The sequence below is a fragment of the Hyposmocoma kahamanoa genome, unplaced genomic scaffold (assembly GCF_003589595.1).
Source record: "Hyposmocoma kahamanoa isolate Upper Pololo Valley unplaced genomic scaffold, ASM358959v1 102, whole genome shotgun sequence".
Taxonomy (NCBI): Eukaryota; Metazoa; Arthropoda; class Insecta; order Lepidoptera; family Cosmopterigidae; genus Hyposmocoma; species Hyposmocoma kahamanoa.
In genome coordinates this window covers 12,891,764-12,908,198 of record NW_020653337.1, presented here as the reverse complement: position 1 = coordinate 12,908,198, position 16,435 = coordinate 12,891,764, and the positions used below count along the sequence as shown (strand labels likewise).

At 43.1% G+C, this 16,435-nt stretch overlaps 2 protein-coding genes across 3 annotated transcripts in view; one reads left to right on the top strand and one right to left on the bottom strand.

Annotated features, from left to right (window-relative positions):
- Positions 1-10,911: 10,911 nt before the first annotated feature.
- On the top strand, positions 10,912-13,294 carry LOC113234204 (thioredoxin reductase-like selenoprotein T homolog CG3887). 2 transcript variants are annotated; one of them, XR_003310778.1, is made up of 4 exons: positions 10,918-11,438; positions 11,599-11,728; positions 12,042-12,440; positions 13,104-13,294. XR_003310778.1 is itself a non-coding variant. In XM_026469502.1 (3 exons), exons 1-3 carry the CDS (start codon positions 11,266-11,268, stop codon positions 12,360-12,362), a joined length of 624 nt encoding a protein of 207 aa, XP_026325287.1. In that variant the 5' UTR covers positions 10,912-11,265; the 3' UTR covers positions 12,363-13,012. The 2 variants fall into 2 exon arrangements, 1 of the variants encoding a protein (XP_026325287.1); XM_026469502.1 differs by lacking the exon at positions 13,104-13,294 and having other exon boundaries at positions 10,912-11,438; positions 12,042-13,012.
- A 2,130-nt stretch (positions 13,295-15,424) lies between these two features.
- LOC113234192 (WD repeat-containing protein 35) overlaps positions 15,425-16,435 on the bottom strand; it is an 18,752-nt gene continuing 17,741 nt past the window's right edge. The window contains exon 22 of the mRNA XM_026469496.1: positions 15,425-15,898. Within this exon, the coding sequence (XP_026325281.1) occupies positions 15,727-15,898 (172 nt within the window). The 3' untranslated portion in view covers positions 15,425-15,726. The remainder of the gene's footprint in view (positions 15,899-16,435) is intronic.

Here is a 16,435-nt window from a genome sequence, read left to right as displayed (position 1 = left end):
CTTCCCGATATGGTGGAAAAAAATATTTATACCGTTGTACGCGGATAGGCTTCAAAGCAAAGAATCAAATATAAGAGGACCTGAATTTGGAAAATATGAAAGAGTGATCAACGGCCTACAAAATATACGGAGGGAGTATTTGTGCATTGTTATGAGCCCTGGCCAATTTCCGCGGGAAGTAAAAAATGTTCGAAATTCAAATAAATAAGATGGCCGCCATACAAATTTCAAAGCACCCTATCACGGAAACTATTAGAGATAGGCAGGAGGTGTTCGAAGGAATATCATAGACGGTAACACCGATCAACTGCCTGGGCTAAAAAAAATTCAAGATCGCGATTTAAAAATGGCGGTCGAAGAAAAACTTGCTTCGATCCGGCTGAAAATTGGCATGCATGGGTCTTTAGGAGTCCTTAATCATAATTTGGGGTCAAACGTTTATTTTCGCTATTTTTTAATATGGCTGCCATACAAGTGTTTTTTTCTTTAAAAATAGCTGCCGAAAGAGATTTGCTCTGAATAGGCTGAAAATTGGCATGTGAAGGACTCTAGAAGTGCCGATTAGATAATAATTTGTGCTCAAAATTAATTTTTCGCCATTTTCAAATATGGCCATCATAGAAGCGTTCGTTGGCGGCAGAAAAAAAATTGCTCAGATCCCTTTCAAAATTGGCATATGATGGAGTGCTCTAGGAGTGCTTGATAATAATTTGTGATCAAAATTGGTTTTTCGCCACTTTTGAATATGGCCGCCAAATAAGCGTTTATAAAAGCTAGCTCTAATTCAACTGAAAATCGCTATGTGGTCTATAAGTTTTTGATATAATTTGCCGTCAAAATTTATTTTTTGCGTTTTTTTCCAATATGGTTGCCATACAAACTTTTTTAACGGCAGATAAAAAAATTGCTCTAATTCGATTAAAAATGGACGTGTCGAGGTATCTAGGAGTGTTTAATAATAATTAGCGGTCAAAAATTATTTTTCGCCATTTTTCAATATGGCTGCCATACAAACTAGTGGTAGATATTTTTTTTTTCTAATTCAACTGAAAATGGCAACCGTAATTTTTTATGTAAATGGGTGTTGAAAAAACTTGTTTTGCTTGGACTGAAAACTGGCACAAAATGATTTCTAAGATTGTTTGATAAAAATTAGTGGTAGAAAACATATTTTTGCAATTTTTAAATATGGCCGCCATTAAAGAGTTATTTTAATTTTTTAAAACAAAGTGATAAGTGCCGAGGCCGTAGGCCGAAGTCCGCGGAGGGCGAAGCCCGAAGCGTATGCACGATATCGCGATGGAGATAGTATATGGAGGCGTAATAGATTACGAGTATAAGATCTCACAATTGTAAAAATGTAAGGCATACTTCCCGATGTAGTAGAAATGAAATAGGTACTTATTATAGCGTTGTTGTATCTCGATCGTCTCTCTGTTAGATTCCATTTTCTTGAAAGCTATGCCAAAGAGAAGTATAGTATAGGGGAAAAAAATGCCAAACTGCTGCGATACCTGTTGTATAAAGCTCAGGTCCGAAGCAGCATGGAGTACTGTTCGCACCTTTGGGACGGCTCTGCCAAGTACTTGCTCGATGCCCTAGATGGACTGCAGCGCTACGCCTTCCGTGTTGTCAACGATCCTCATGTAACTGAGCATGCGGAGTCGTTACAGCTTCGCAGAGATATAGCGTCTCTTAGCGTATTCTATCGCCTGTACCACGGTGAGTGCTCTGAAGAGTTATTCAACCTTATCCCTTCCTCTCCTTTCCATCAGCGGACCACCCGTGCCGGACTGCGTTGCCACAGATGGACGGTCAGTTCAATACCGTCCCGCACTAAAAAGTTTGGCAATTCGTTTTTATGCCGAACCATCAAATTGTGGAACCAACTCCCGGCGCATGTATTCCCTCCCCTCTATAACATCGGGTCCTTCAAACGTAGTGTGAAGAAGCATTTGGCCAGACCGGCAAAATGATAGTGACGGAGTGAAGATATTTGTGTTTTCCATCCGTTACTCTCATCTCTGGACTGTATTCGCACTTTCCATCAGGCGCGGTGCAGTCATTTTGCCGAGTCACAATAAAAAAAAAAAAAAAAACTATGAATATCGAAACAACGATAACCCAGGATACTCTGACCAAAACCAATTTAGAAATTTAATATTCGTTTCTTAAATTGGCCCAAATCGCGAATCGAACTCCTCATCAAACGCTCGTAGTACTAACTGCTGTGCCATCGAGTAGCTTGAGCACGCCCAGTAAACTGAACCCGATGTCGCGTCGCAGGTCGATATGTATATAATTCACAACCACGAATGAAACACATGCATTTCAGGAACGGATTTTAATCTAAAAAATAAAAAAAATAAAAACTAAAAAAAATAAAACTCACACGTCAAGTCATAGACAACACTCGTCATAGACAACCATCGAATACATCATCTCCATCACCATTAGCTGGGGAACCTACAGTAGGAAACATACAATACCTTTAGAAGTAAATTCACAAGCAACAAGTATCAAAAATAGGGTCTTATCAAATCTTATAATTAATTTTCTTTTTAGGTCTTAAAACCCTATCACTGGGAAGGGGTGAATCATAGACGCGAACATCAGCGGGCTATGCCAGATCCATCTACCGCTTCATGTGCTTTTTCTGCAGTATCCTGCTGTCCCGCTGCATTAATCTAGCTGGGGAAACTCTTGTGGCGCAATGTGTACCATTGCGATACTCAAATAAATATTCTTGTAACTTTTCGTTAATTTTATACTTAAATGAATAGGTTCCTAAAATTGCCTTAATCATCTTTTTGCACGTCCTGACACTATTTTCCGCCTAACCGTTACTACACGGATGATATATTGGAGAGGTCATGTATGAGATGAGATGCCGTTAGTTTTGCAAAACTCAATAAATTCACTGGAGGAAATTTTTGTATCATTGTCGGACACAGTTGTTTCAGGTAGACCGCGAAACAGAAATTTGAGTTTTAATATAAGGTGTTTCGTTGCGGTGCCGCAACTCATATAAAAACATTCTAGCCATTTGCTAAACGCATCAATAACGACAAGGTATGTTCCTTGTGATCCCGACATATAATCAAGATGTATACGCAACCATGGCGCAGTAGGCCGCGGCCACGGCTGCGGCAGCTCGCGTGGCGGTACAGGTGGCAGCGCTCACGCACACGGAACAGGCGCCTACGGTCCGCTCGATGTCGCGGTCGACTCCCGGCCACTATACGCCGCACTCTTTGATCTGACAATCCCTTGATGAGCCCGATGTAACTCCTGTAGTATGTCGTTCCTGTGAACCGTTGGAATCACGACTCTATGACCTCGTAGAAGGCAACCATTCTCCACCTCTAAATTTGTTTACTGTTACAGAATGAATACCGTAAAACATTTTTACATTTTTTGCCAACCATGATTTACATATTTAATCACGGTTTTAAGAGTAGGGTCATTCGCTGAAGCTTCACGAATATCCTTATAGGTAACCGGCAACCCTACTAACTGAAGGGAATGTAAAGCCGGTGTCCACAATTCGGTGTCCTCGTGAGAATTCGAACCGTCTTACTTCAATAGACCCCTGAAAAGAAATCCGCTACAGGATTTTCTTTACCCGAAGTGTAATGAATTTTATAATTGTACGCAGAAAGAAAAACTGCATACCTGATTAACCGCGACGCAGTAGTAACTGAAATTCCACCTTTTCCGCCAAAAATTGCCAATCACACCACAAACCAAAGATCACACCGGCCATACAAATATTGGTGAAAGCATTTCACACCAAACACAATAGCCGTAGCTTCCTTTTGCAGCTGGCTATAATTTCGTTCGCTTTGCAAAAGCGATCTCGAGCCGAAAGCCAACGGGCAGTCTCGGCCGGAGGCGTCGACAGTGGCCAGCACCGCGCCCAGGCCGTCCGGTCCCGCGTTCACGGTTAACGCCATTTGCGCCGCCGGATCGAAGTGCGCAAGCACGCGCTCACTGCTAAGCTCGTACTTCATCCTGTCGAAGGCCGCCTGCTGCCGCTCCGTCCATTTCCTTCACGCAATAATTCGTGGAGGGGAGCCAATATTGATGACGCATTGGAAACAAACTTAAGATAATAATTCGCCATACCTAAAAAACGTTTAAGCTCTGTTATATTAGTTGGCTCAGGCACTTTGACGAAATTGCAGCTAGGCATAAACTTCGCGCACAGGCGCCCCAGCTTACGGAGACCCTTCAACCCCAGCTGTTGGAGGGCGTGGTGTCGCGTGGCTTTGTTTACGGGCAGGCCTGATCACGTTCCTCCAAGAATGGCAGGTTCTCATTCTGAGGTCGAGGCTGAGGAGAAGGTTCCTCCCATAGAGTTGGTGGAGGTTAGGTTCTGGTTCGCTTAGGCTCCGAGTCAAGCGCACTTCTCCAGGGCCTGATGAAGTGCCGGGTCGAGTCTTGGCCTCAGTACTGGACGAGTTGGGGGCCCATCTAACCGGGCTACTTGAGTTGTGTCTCACGTCGGGTCGATTCCCGACCTGTTGGAGCGAGGTAAGACTGGTTCTCCTCAAGAAGGATGGGCGCCCCGCAGAGTCTCCGTCTACCTACCGCCCCATTGTGCTGCTGGACGATGTGGGAAAGCTCTTTGAGCGTATCGTTGCTTCCCGCATCGTCCGCCACTTGCATAGTGTAGGCCCCGATCTGTCAGATCACCAGTTTGGATTCCGAGAGCGCCAATCAACCGTTGACGTGATCATGTGCGTCAAAGCGCTCTCGGATGAAACCGAGGCGTTTGATGGCGTATTGTTGGCAGTGTCTCTAGACATTGTCAACACGTTTAATGTGCTGCCCTTCGGATGTATCTCAGAGGCACTTCGGTATCACCGAGTGGCTCATTATTTACGAGTAAAAAGAATCATCAGGTAGGCCTAAGCGACAGACCCATCCTATACCTTGGGCGGTATGGCGTTATTCGCCGTAAGATCATGCGGTGCGGTGTTCAACCTTCTGGGCTCCAGGTGTCCTGCTACGCGGACGATACCCTAGTCACAGCCCGAGGGGAGAACTTTAACTTGGCGGCGGCACGTGTTGCAGCGGGTGTTCGCCAGGTCTTTGAGCGGATCGAAATGCTGGGCCTGAGGGTGGCCCTTGAGAAAACCGAGGCTCTGTGCTTTCACGGACCCCGGAGGGGGCCGCCGCCTGGGCCCTGCTGGCACCCGCATTGACGTCGGAGGGGTGTCCGTTGCGGTGAAGCCTATCTGGGACTTTACCTCGACGGTAGGTGGAACTTCCGTGAGCATTTTCGACGATTGGCTCCCAAGCTAATCGAGACCGCATCTGCTTTCGGAAGACTTACCTAATCTGGGCGGTCCGAATGTGACCTGCCGACGGTTATATTCCGGCGTGGTAAGGTCCATGGCGCTATATGGCGCACCGGTGTAGGTCGGAGCTCTGACCGGCCCGAACAAGGCCGAGCTGCGTAAGCCACAGCGGGTCATGGTGGTCAGAGCAATACGAGCATTCCGCACCGTGTCGTACGAAGCGGCTTGAGTGCTCACTGGTGCGCCTCCCAGGGACCTCGATGCTGGGGTCCTTGTGCAGGTGTATAGGCGATGCGCAGACGCACGAGCCCAGGAAGAAGGACGGACCCCCGAGGAGGAGATCCGCCCAACGGAAAGTGCTGGCGCAATGGCGAAGTCGGCTAGAGGAACCGAGCGCGGGCGAGCGGACTATGGCGGCTGTTCGTCCAATCCTCAAGGAATGATTAAGCAGGCGGCACAGTCCGCTCACTTACCGGTTGGTGCAGATCCTGTCGGGGCATGGTAGCTTCGGCAGGTATCTGTGCCACATAGTCGGTAGAGAGCCACTGCCGGCATGTCACATTGCTCTTGCAGTGAGGACACTGCCGACCATACGCTCGCAGAGTGCCAAGCGTGGGTGCAACAACGCGCTTCCTTCGCTGCAGTGGTGGGAAATGACCTCTCGCTGCCAGCCGTGGTCAAGGTCATGGTCGCCGACGTGGCGTCATGGGAGGCGGGCCTCATTCTGCGAGCAAGTGATGGCGCAGAAGGAGGCTGCGGAGCGTAGTCCAGAGGACGATCCACTCTCGGCTCCGATCCGCAGGAGGAGAATGGGGCGATAAAGGCGGGCTTACGCCCACCTGCTTCCGCTCCCGTAGGATCAGGGAATCCTGCCGCTCGAACATAAAGGGACCCTGGCGACGATAGCGGGCTGCCAAGTGTTCCAGGCAGTCCCCTGCGACTTGGAGAACAGGTTGAACTATTCCCACACTGGACTCTGGGAGGATCCGTGCAAACGGACGGCACCGGTGGCTTCGCGGAAGAATGCGGAAGCGTCCTCGCGTTCCCGCCACAAGGTGCGTGGAGGACCACCCCCGGAGTTTTAGTGGGAAGGCCTCTCTTCTTAGAGAGTCCCACTCTTCTTCCGACGTGATGCGCGTCTGCCGTCTCTGAGGTGATTATTCGGGCTATGGAATACTTTGTTCCGTATTTCGAAGTCTCTTCCAGCGGCAAAGCTCGCCCTTGGTTTAACGCTGAGTGTGCTTCTGCGGAAACGTTAAAGCAATTTGCGTACCAGGCTTGGACTGATGCTCGAGATCGCAAAGCACCGGAAACTCTCCGTCTGAAGAAAGCTTTTAATAAAGCCGCTAGATCCTGCAAAAAAGCGATACGGAAAGCTCGCTTCGGCCATATTAGTCGCATTGGGGCCAGGTTAGCTTCATACCCTTCAGAGAGTAAAGCATTCTGGTCGCTTGCTAAATCGGTCGAAGCGAATTTCTACAGGTCATCCCTTTCGCCTTTAATGAGAGCTGACGGGTCGCTGGCTCACACCGCTAAAGTGAAAGCAAATCTTTTTGTTTCTCTTTTTGCTTCCAACTCCCGTTTTGACGCTACTTTGCAAACACCACAATTAGAAGTCTACAAAACCAGTGGCTCTGAGGGCGCATTTATACGACACCAATTTCATCACGCTCACCCCGCGCGGTCGAAGAGCGGAGTCCGCGGCGGCTGCCGCACGGTCCAAGAGCGGAGTCTGCGGCGGCCGCCGCTCAGCGACCGCGTGCACGTGTTCAGAGACCGAACTGTCATGGCAAAATACGTTCTATTTATTTAGCTTTTAGCTGGAAGGCACTAGCTTGTTTTTTGTCTACGCAGTGGCCGAGCGGATTCTGCTTTTCGACCGCGTGACGGCCGCCGCGGACTTCACTCCTCGACCGCGCGACAGCCGCCGCGGACTCCTCTCTTCGACCGCGCGGCGGCCGCGCGAAAACTTTCTCCTCGTGTATCTGGGCGCTGACAGAACAGCGATTGTCCTGCGGAACTGTGCACCCGAGTTGTCTCCGATGTTGACTCGCCTGTATCGCCTCTCTATGAGTTTTGGACAAGTCCCGAAAACCTGGAAGCTTGCAAATGTATAGCCTAAAAGTAAAGAGAACGAACACTCTCCGCCCTCCCGAGCTTTAGATACCGCACCACACCCCGCACATTGCCGGTCACATTGATTAAACGACAACAAGGCTGCCGGCGAGCCGTTGCCGCGCGAAGACGGCTTTGGTATTTAAATATAGTTTTCATTTATTCATTACGAAACTTGTACGTTAATATAAAACATCGTTTTACATTACTATTTATAATGGTCGTGAATTGTGCTGTGTACGGCTGTTTATCATCATTTTCCGAAAGATGAAACGAAGTAAGTAAAAACCTTTTGTCTGAGACTCATTCACTTATTGTTTTCTTCATTTGTTTACTGCAGTGTAATATATATATATATAATAAAACTGTCTTTTTTATATAAATATATATATATGTATAAAAAATACAGATTTATTATATCAATATAATGAGGCGCCATGACTTCGTGAGCTAGTAGACAAGGGTTCTCGAATTTTCAATTCATATTGCCGATAAATATTATGACATGACATGACATGACATTGATAGGGTTTGGCATGATAGCCTGGTTAATCCGAAAGGTTAATCCGTGTAGTTGTAGATGGTCGTGCTCGTCTGCTCCTCATGGTATAAATGCCGGTGTACCTCAGGGATCTGTCCTCTCCACTCTATTCTTGCTGCATATCAACGACCTGTTGCTGATGCCTGGGATCTTTGGGTACGCAGATGACAGCACAGTGGTAGAGAGTTGTGTGCCAGACGCCCGAGACAACAGCGAAAAGATCCTGTGTAAGCGAGAGGCGATGATCACCCGGTTGAACCTGAGTCTGAAAGCGGCTTCCGACTGGGGAGATGCTAAGAGGGTCAGGTTTAATGCGGCTAAAACACAGGCGTGTCTTTTCACATCAAAACGGAGTCCCCTACACCTTACTCCGACTTTCCGAGATGTAACCGTACCGATAAGGGACCACCTTGAGCTACTTGGTCTGGACTTATTATCCAACTTCAACTTTGGGCGATACATCGAGTGCTTGGCAAAAAGTGCTGCCAGAAAACAAGGCATACTTTACAAGGTCAGGCGGTACTTCACACACGAACAGCTTTTAAATCTGTATAAAGCACAAGTTCGATCCTGTATGGGTACTGCTGCCACCTTTGGGACGGCTCTGCCCATTACCAGTTAGCTGCCTGGGACTCGGTGGAGCGAAAAGCAAAGAGACTTATTAACAATAATTCTCTTGTGGAGTCTAAGCTACAAAATCTCGACCATCGCAGAAAAGTAGCGTGCTTGTCGGTTTTCTATCGGATACATTTCGGAGAGTATGCGCAGAAACTTTTTAATTTAGATCCACCCTCAACGTTTCTCCTTCGGTCAACTAGAAGGTCCGGAGCACTCCATTCTTATGTCGATGATATTCCACATATTCGCACTAAGCGCTTTGTTTTTTCCTTTCTGATGCGTACGGCAAAGGAATGGAATGCACTGCATCTGTATTTCCCGAAACGTACAATTAGGGGCTATTCAAGGCTAGAGTGAATAGGCATTTTTTATGCAAACGCGTCCCATCGTCGGTCACATGGTCGCTTAACATCAGATGAGATTGTGGCCAAGCGTGTGTCTATTAAATACTATAAAAACATCAGTTACTAATTAACAAACAAAACGTGACAAAAAGAATTAACGTGAATCCCCACGGGACTATCTACTATGCGGGAAAGTTGTTATTAATGTCGATATCGACAAAATTGTTAAGTTTACTTCGCACTTAATTCGGCTGGAAACTGCTGCATTCTGCATTGGTTTATTTTGGCAATAAAAAACCAATGTAGCTGTTTCCAGCAGAGATGGCATTATATTTTTTATTTGGATGAATACGGTACCTTAATAGCCATCAATGTCCTACACGCTTCTCGGTTAACAGGAAGTACTTTTATATGATCTTCAATATTTTTTTTATAACTTCAGCGCATTCAGGCCTGTTAATTTAATTTCCCAAATTTATCTTATAGATATACTTAATATAGATACAGTTTGGGAATATGTTAGGATATTGTCTTTGGGAAAAATATCAATAAATTGGAATATCGATATACTTATTTCGATAAATATCGATACTGCTACTAAGTATCGACAAATTTTTATCAATTGCCCATCCCTAAGTGACATTTTCATAATATTATTTAATTGGGATTCGCTCTGGGCCTTTTGGAGGCAAAAGTGTCGTTTTTAATTTGACTTTTAATTATTTTGTGAAATCTAGTTTAAAATGGAATAGGATAGTGCTGTTGTGCCTTAATCGAAGATTAAAATGCGAAATTATACGAATCTCGAACTAAAATACGGGCCCGTATGGGTATATGGGTATTCCGGAATCCTACGGAATCCCGAGTCAATCCACGCACGCCGCCTCAAATTGCCTTCCTTGTTGTGGCGGCCATATATACAGAAACATAATTAAACGAAGACATGGCTCAAAGGACTTGTATCCAAGCCAAAATTATTAATAAAAAAAATATTATGACGGTCCAAATTTTTCCAATTATTCCAATAGAATAAAATGCCATTACCTACGTCGTCTACAATGTATGTAATATAAAAGTATGGTTACCATATAAATTAAAACAAGACTAGGCTGCATGGTCTAAAGAACTTTGCCTTTCCGTAATGAAAAGTATCGGTCCCAAAGAGAATTGTATCGGTCCTAGTTAATTTAATCGGTCAACTGAACTAGGTCGGTCTTCTAGTTCATTTTAGTACCTTAGATCGTCTTGTCAACTCGTACAGGTCACACACCCAGCACATCAAGCTACACATTGACGTAAATTGTTCCGTTATACTGGAGGCGATATTCGAACAAAAATGTGTAGTCTGATGTACCGTTGTCCTTAATATTTCCTTCTTAATTTACAGGTATAAGACTGTCATTCTATTATATTCTTTTAAATATCCTTTTTTACAAAATAATAATGGAATGACGCATATTTTAGTTGGTATGTTTAGAGGTTTAGAATGGTATGTTTAAAAAACGTAGGTTGATAATTATACATTCAAATACATACCACACCTACTAAAAAATTTGAGCACTTACTTTTTTACAAGCTTAAATAATGTGTTTACGTATTAAGAGACTTGGCAACGAAATGGCAACGTTCAATACTGCATCACACTCGTACTAGTTACTAAAAGTCGTGAAAGATCGCTAATTGTCCCGCTCGCACTGTTTCTGACAGAATAAAATACAGGTGAACTATCAACGCAGACAGTTCCTAGATCGTTAACTAAAAAGATCGGTGAACTATTAAAACCGCCCAACTAGTTCATATCGATTAGTATCGGGAATTATACGTAATTCGTTCGTGAAACACACAGAGAATCAGAGAACGTGTACAGATCGGGTGCGTGTCGGGTCGGGAGCACGGTGCGGCGTCGGGTCTAATTCAGACGACAGACGACGACACAAACCGCGAGAGGGACGTGGTATGTTGTCATTCATATAAATACACGAAATTACACCTGCCGTGCTCCCGACGCGACACGCGCCCGACCCGCACCCGTTGTCAGTGTGTTTTGTTTTACGCCTTCACACAATAGTTCGTAGTTCATGAACTATACAATCCATCGGGATTAAATTACTAAGTTAGTATATAGTTCATGAACTATGTAAGCCTAACGCGATACGCGCATCACTAAACCGCCATTGGTTGTCTGTCTGTTTGCTTGTTCAACGAAATATCGCGAAATCACGATTGTAATCTTATCAAACTCGTTCTGTCGTTCTTATCGCTCATAACCTTCAATATATTTTACTATTTACGATTCTTTCATTTGTAATAGACATTACGCTTATAAGAACGTTTTTAACGTATGATCAACATGTCGTTGACTACAAATTTTTGTGTCTCTATCAGTTTGTTGGTAATTACAATTACGTGTCTCTTTATGTCTGCTGATAACTACGTGCAGGCAAATGAACACGATGTCGAAAGCATTTCTAAAATTGGCCAAGGAGTTGGTCACATCATGAATATTTATTACTGGTATGTTGCTTTACCTTATAATAAACAAATCACCAATTATGTTCAAAATCGAATCGTGAATAGTGAATCTTTGGTGTCACAATTACTTTTATTTTTGTATTAGCAAAATTGGCTTTCTTAGCAGCTGTAATAATAATTACGGTGTTTTTATCTTGTTTAGTTACTCTTGTGGCTATAGAAAAGTGTTCGAAGACTATGCTGGGATAATCCAACAGAAATACCCAGAAATATCTGTTATTGGAGCAAACTATGATCCACCTGGCCTCAACATGTATCTTTCAAGGATGATTGTGAGTATTAGCTGCCTAGCTACATTACCATATCCTTCTTGGAGACATGGATCCACTCTTGCTACTTTGAATATAATAAGGAATATATATAAGCAAAAATAAAGAGCAGTAAGCAAGACGCAAAAGCAATAAAAAATAATCTGACTACAACTTTGTAACATAAGATAACAGTACATCAAGCTACATATTGATGGATCATGTTCTGTTGCATTGGAGGTGATACTCGAACAAAAGGGTATAGCTCAATGTGCTGTTTGACTGTACATACTTGCCTATCTGTATATATGTTAACCAGTTACATTCTTTATTATAGGGCTTTGGAAAGATGATTTTGATCATGTGCATCCTGAGCGGAGTGAATATCTTCGCTTGGTTGAATAAGCCACAGCCATCGTGGTGGAGTTGGTGTTTGGAGAACAAGTTATATGCTTGCATGATGATGTTTTTCATGGCCAATATGATTGAAGGACAACTAGTCTCCTCAGGTGCTTTTGAAATTTCCCTCAACAACATCCCACTGTGGTCCAAACTGGAAACTGGGAGGATACCACAACCACCAGAATTGTTCCAAATCATTGACAATACCCTACAGTTCTCAAAGATTGATATGCCCAACAACAATTTTGTGCAATAATCTAGATGGTAATATGAATAATGATATTGGATGAACTGTGGTACTTGTGAATTGTGATGAAGTTACATATTAATTGTACTAATAATTTAGCATGTGCTGTGTTACTTTAGAGGCAATTGGACAGCTACCAACTTATTTAAAAGGGTGGCATAAGATTTTGCATGCTTTATTCCTGTGTGGCCAAAATTGAGATTTTAAATTTGGCTAATCATAATATAGTCTCATTGTTTAGTCTGTTATATTCGCAATAAAACTAGGTATTAGTTGGTTAAAAAACTAGAGTGAATGTGAAACACATGTATAACATTGAAATGGTGGACCAACTAAATGTTGACAAAAATGACAACTTTCTATACTTATAATAACTCAACTATTAAAACGTTAAGTACTCAATTATGGTCATGCTTTAATAAGGACATGCTAACAATTTATTGTAAATTATTTGAATTGTTAATAAGAGTAGTTCAAGTTGCCAAGTGTTGTTATGTAGTCCACCTCTGATTGGGCAGTGATCTAATATTCTCTAGATTCTTAACTGGAAATGAAATCTGCATATAATATCTTTAGCAATGAGTAAATAATAATTTAAAAAAAAAGGTACCTAGTTTTTAAGATCTACTGATTGCAGTTATGTTTTTATTACATACTTATATTTCCTTATTACTTCTAGAGATAATTAGTTTATTGTAACTGGATTTTAGAGGTATGGGGATGTATATTTATCACTATTCATCAGCCATGCTAATATAATAAATTGCATTTAGAATATTCAATAAGTCTATCTTGCTCATATTATTGTATTTTGAAATTCCGTGTTAATTTCCCGTATTTGCAGACTAACAGAATATCTAGTCAGTTTAATGATTAACTTCAGCAACATGTTTGAAATGTATTGTGAAATTGGTTTAAAATTAAAGGTTTAGGGAAAATTACATCTGTATTTTTTATAATAACTTACATGTTAAAAACATTTATTTTCTGTAAATAACTACATACTTCTTTCTTGGACGGAATATGTTTTAAATCTCTTAAAATTGAACAAACATTCTTATCTCTACATATTTATGTTGAAGGAACTGTGAACAGTCTTCACGCTCATATTACCATGAAATAGTATTGGAAGGTTGATTAGAATGCTGTCAATGTAATGAAATACCTATCGATAGGAACAGGATCAATAGCACATGAAGCTTGACACTTAAAATATAAATTCTATTACATGCCTCGCAAGAGGCTCATAAGAACAGCTCCCGTATGTTCAGCATGTGTTTCGATTCCTATCAACCACTTGGTTATCCAAAAAAGATACTAATCATGTGCAAGTACAGGTACCAAAGGTCCTGACCCCTGATCAGTCAGTGTACAGTACGCGACTGGAGGGACCGGAGAGAATGTCTACTTCATCCTCTACTAGCTCTCCGGCTAGTGCCGGAGATGTCAGTCGCAGTGTCCTGTGACTATGTCCGGATATAGCATCCAGCTTAAAGGGCAACTTATGTGTCCCACGCCTCTCCTCTTCATAAGGTGGTTTTCCACCGGCGAGGCGAGACGAGAATTAAAATTTGTATTATAAAATTTAAATTCTCTACTAGCCCATATTCGATGGAAATGGTCTGGACTAACGAGGATGGGCGAGGCGAGAATTGGAATATTTTTTGATGTAATATTGAACCGTATTGCTGCCCAAATAGAGTATGATACTCTTTTAACGGAAACAAGATTTCTCGCGAGCGCCCGCACGGTCTCGCGCTAGCTAGGGTTGACTATTAATATCAATCGCGAGATTGTGGGGTACTTACGATTTGAGATTTAAAAAAAGATGGTTTCATCCGATTTTTCTTCCGTTAACATTTATTTAATAATAATAATTTACGCCATATATTACTTCAGCTGCGTATTTATCGCTCAATGAACTGAATAGCACTGAGTCTTGATTATCCACAATTATAGAGAGCTATTATGTATATATCTTCATGGAAATGGGCCGACGCGATTTCAATTCTCGTCTCTCCTCGCCTTATCACGCCTCACCGGTGGAAAAGGCCCTCATCTAGACCGCTATTTTTTTTTAATAAAAGATAAGTGCCCATTTGACCTCCATCTCACCTGATGGAAAGTGGCGATGAGGTCGAGGATGTAACATGCACACCTAAATAATGCCTATTTACTCTCGCCTTGAAAAGGGCCAAGTTAAAGCGTTCGGGGAACAAGTCTGCAGGCAGGGAATTCCACTCCCTAGCCGCTCGCCATACAAATGTGGAAGTGAAACGCTTCGTGCGAATCCGGAAAATATCCACAACATAGGGGTCCCCAGATCATGTCTAGTCCCCCGATGATAGATAGAGGAAGGCAGAATAAAATTATGCCATTCCATCACACACTCCGTGATATATCCGGTACAATACCGATAAGCTGGCAACTCTACGGCAGTGTTCAAGGCTCTGCAGCTTCGCCTCTGCTAATTCCGAGTCACCTATAAGCCTTTTAGCACGCTTGTGTATTGAATCCAAGGTGGCCAGTAGGTATTCAGCAGAGCCATCCCATAAGTGGCGGTAGTACTCCATACACAACCGGACTCGCGCTTGATACAGCTCAAGCAACTGTCCCGGTCTGAAGTAATGGCTCACCTTGGAAAGGATGCCAAGTTTCTTGGCTGCATTTTTGGTCATGGATTCATTGTATCTGCCGAAGTTCAGATTGGACGACAGGTCCATTCCAAGTAGGCGAAGACGAAGAAGAAAATATATCACGAAAAGTCGGAGTCAGGTGAAAGGGACTCCGTTTAGTGGAGAAAAGACACGCCTGCGTTTTGGTAGCACTAAATTTGACAAGATTGGCATCGCCCCAATCGGAGACTGCCTTAAGTGTCAAATTCAAACGACTAACCATGGACTCCGACAAGACTGGATTTCTTCTCCACTACTTAGACGCGTTAGCTGAGCACGAGACTGGCGCCCCGGCCACGCATCAACGGAGCAGACGAACATGTCCATTTCTGCAGCTACTACAAGCGAGTCCATACCCAGAGTCCGAGTCCAACAGACGCCCGTGAAGGCGTATCACTGGCGGAGGGCTTGGCCCGGACGCCCGCCGTACTTTGGCCTTACCGGTGAGCCCGTATTCTCCCCGGAGCTCCCTATTTCTCGGGTCATAATTTCGATAAGAACAGTTGAAGTCCAACATCCCTTTAATATGCTCTTGATTGCACAATTCTATATTAAAGCCTTAGTTACAATTTTTTTTATATATTGCCAAAATGCCAAAAACATTAATGAGTTCTCGATCAAGCTGTACAAAATCATATTCTATCCAGAATTTGGTACAGTGCAATAATTTAAGCTCAACTATCATAGGCACTTGGCGCTTATGATAGTTGAGCATGGCACATAGGACAAGAGTGACGTAGAACAAGTTCATGATGCTGAGCACGCGAGGCGCAGGTGGTACATGTCCAGACGGCGTGAGGCGCCACCAGCGGCCGCGCCGACACCGCGCACCCGGGGAACTGTGTCGCACAGCTAGGGCACACCGCACTCCTTGGGACAATAGTATTAAACAAATTATAAACTCAATACAGAATAATAAAAAACTAACCTCAAAAGTTCGTGAATTATACCTATTTACCTTATAAACTCAATACAGAATACTAAAAAACTAACCTCAAAAGTTCGTGAATTATACCTATTTACCAAGTTTTATTGAAATCGGTTATCGGAAAATGCGCGAAACCGGGTTCATCCCCTAGTTTGCCACCCTTACAGGTGGAATATTTTCTTCTCAAATTTAAATTTAAATTTTAAATCAAATTTAAATTTGAAGAAATAAATGGGACCAATACTGAGGTACCCTCTTCCCACCAAAAAAGAATCATCAAAAATCTGTTCACAAAAGTTATCGTGTAACATACACACATCAAAAGTGTCTAGGGATCAAGTACGTTTAAGAGTATTGCTGCAATTAGGGTTAATTATATTAACTTTTTTGTATCGCTATTGATACTTTTTAGTGAGTTTTAACATTTAAATAAGGAATATTGTTTAAAATTCGATAATAAGAAGAAAATCGATTGTCAA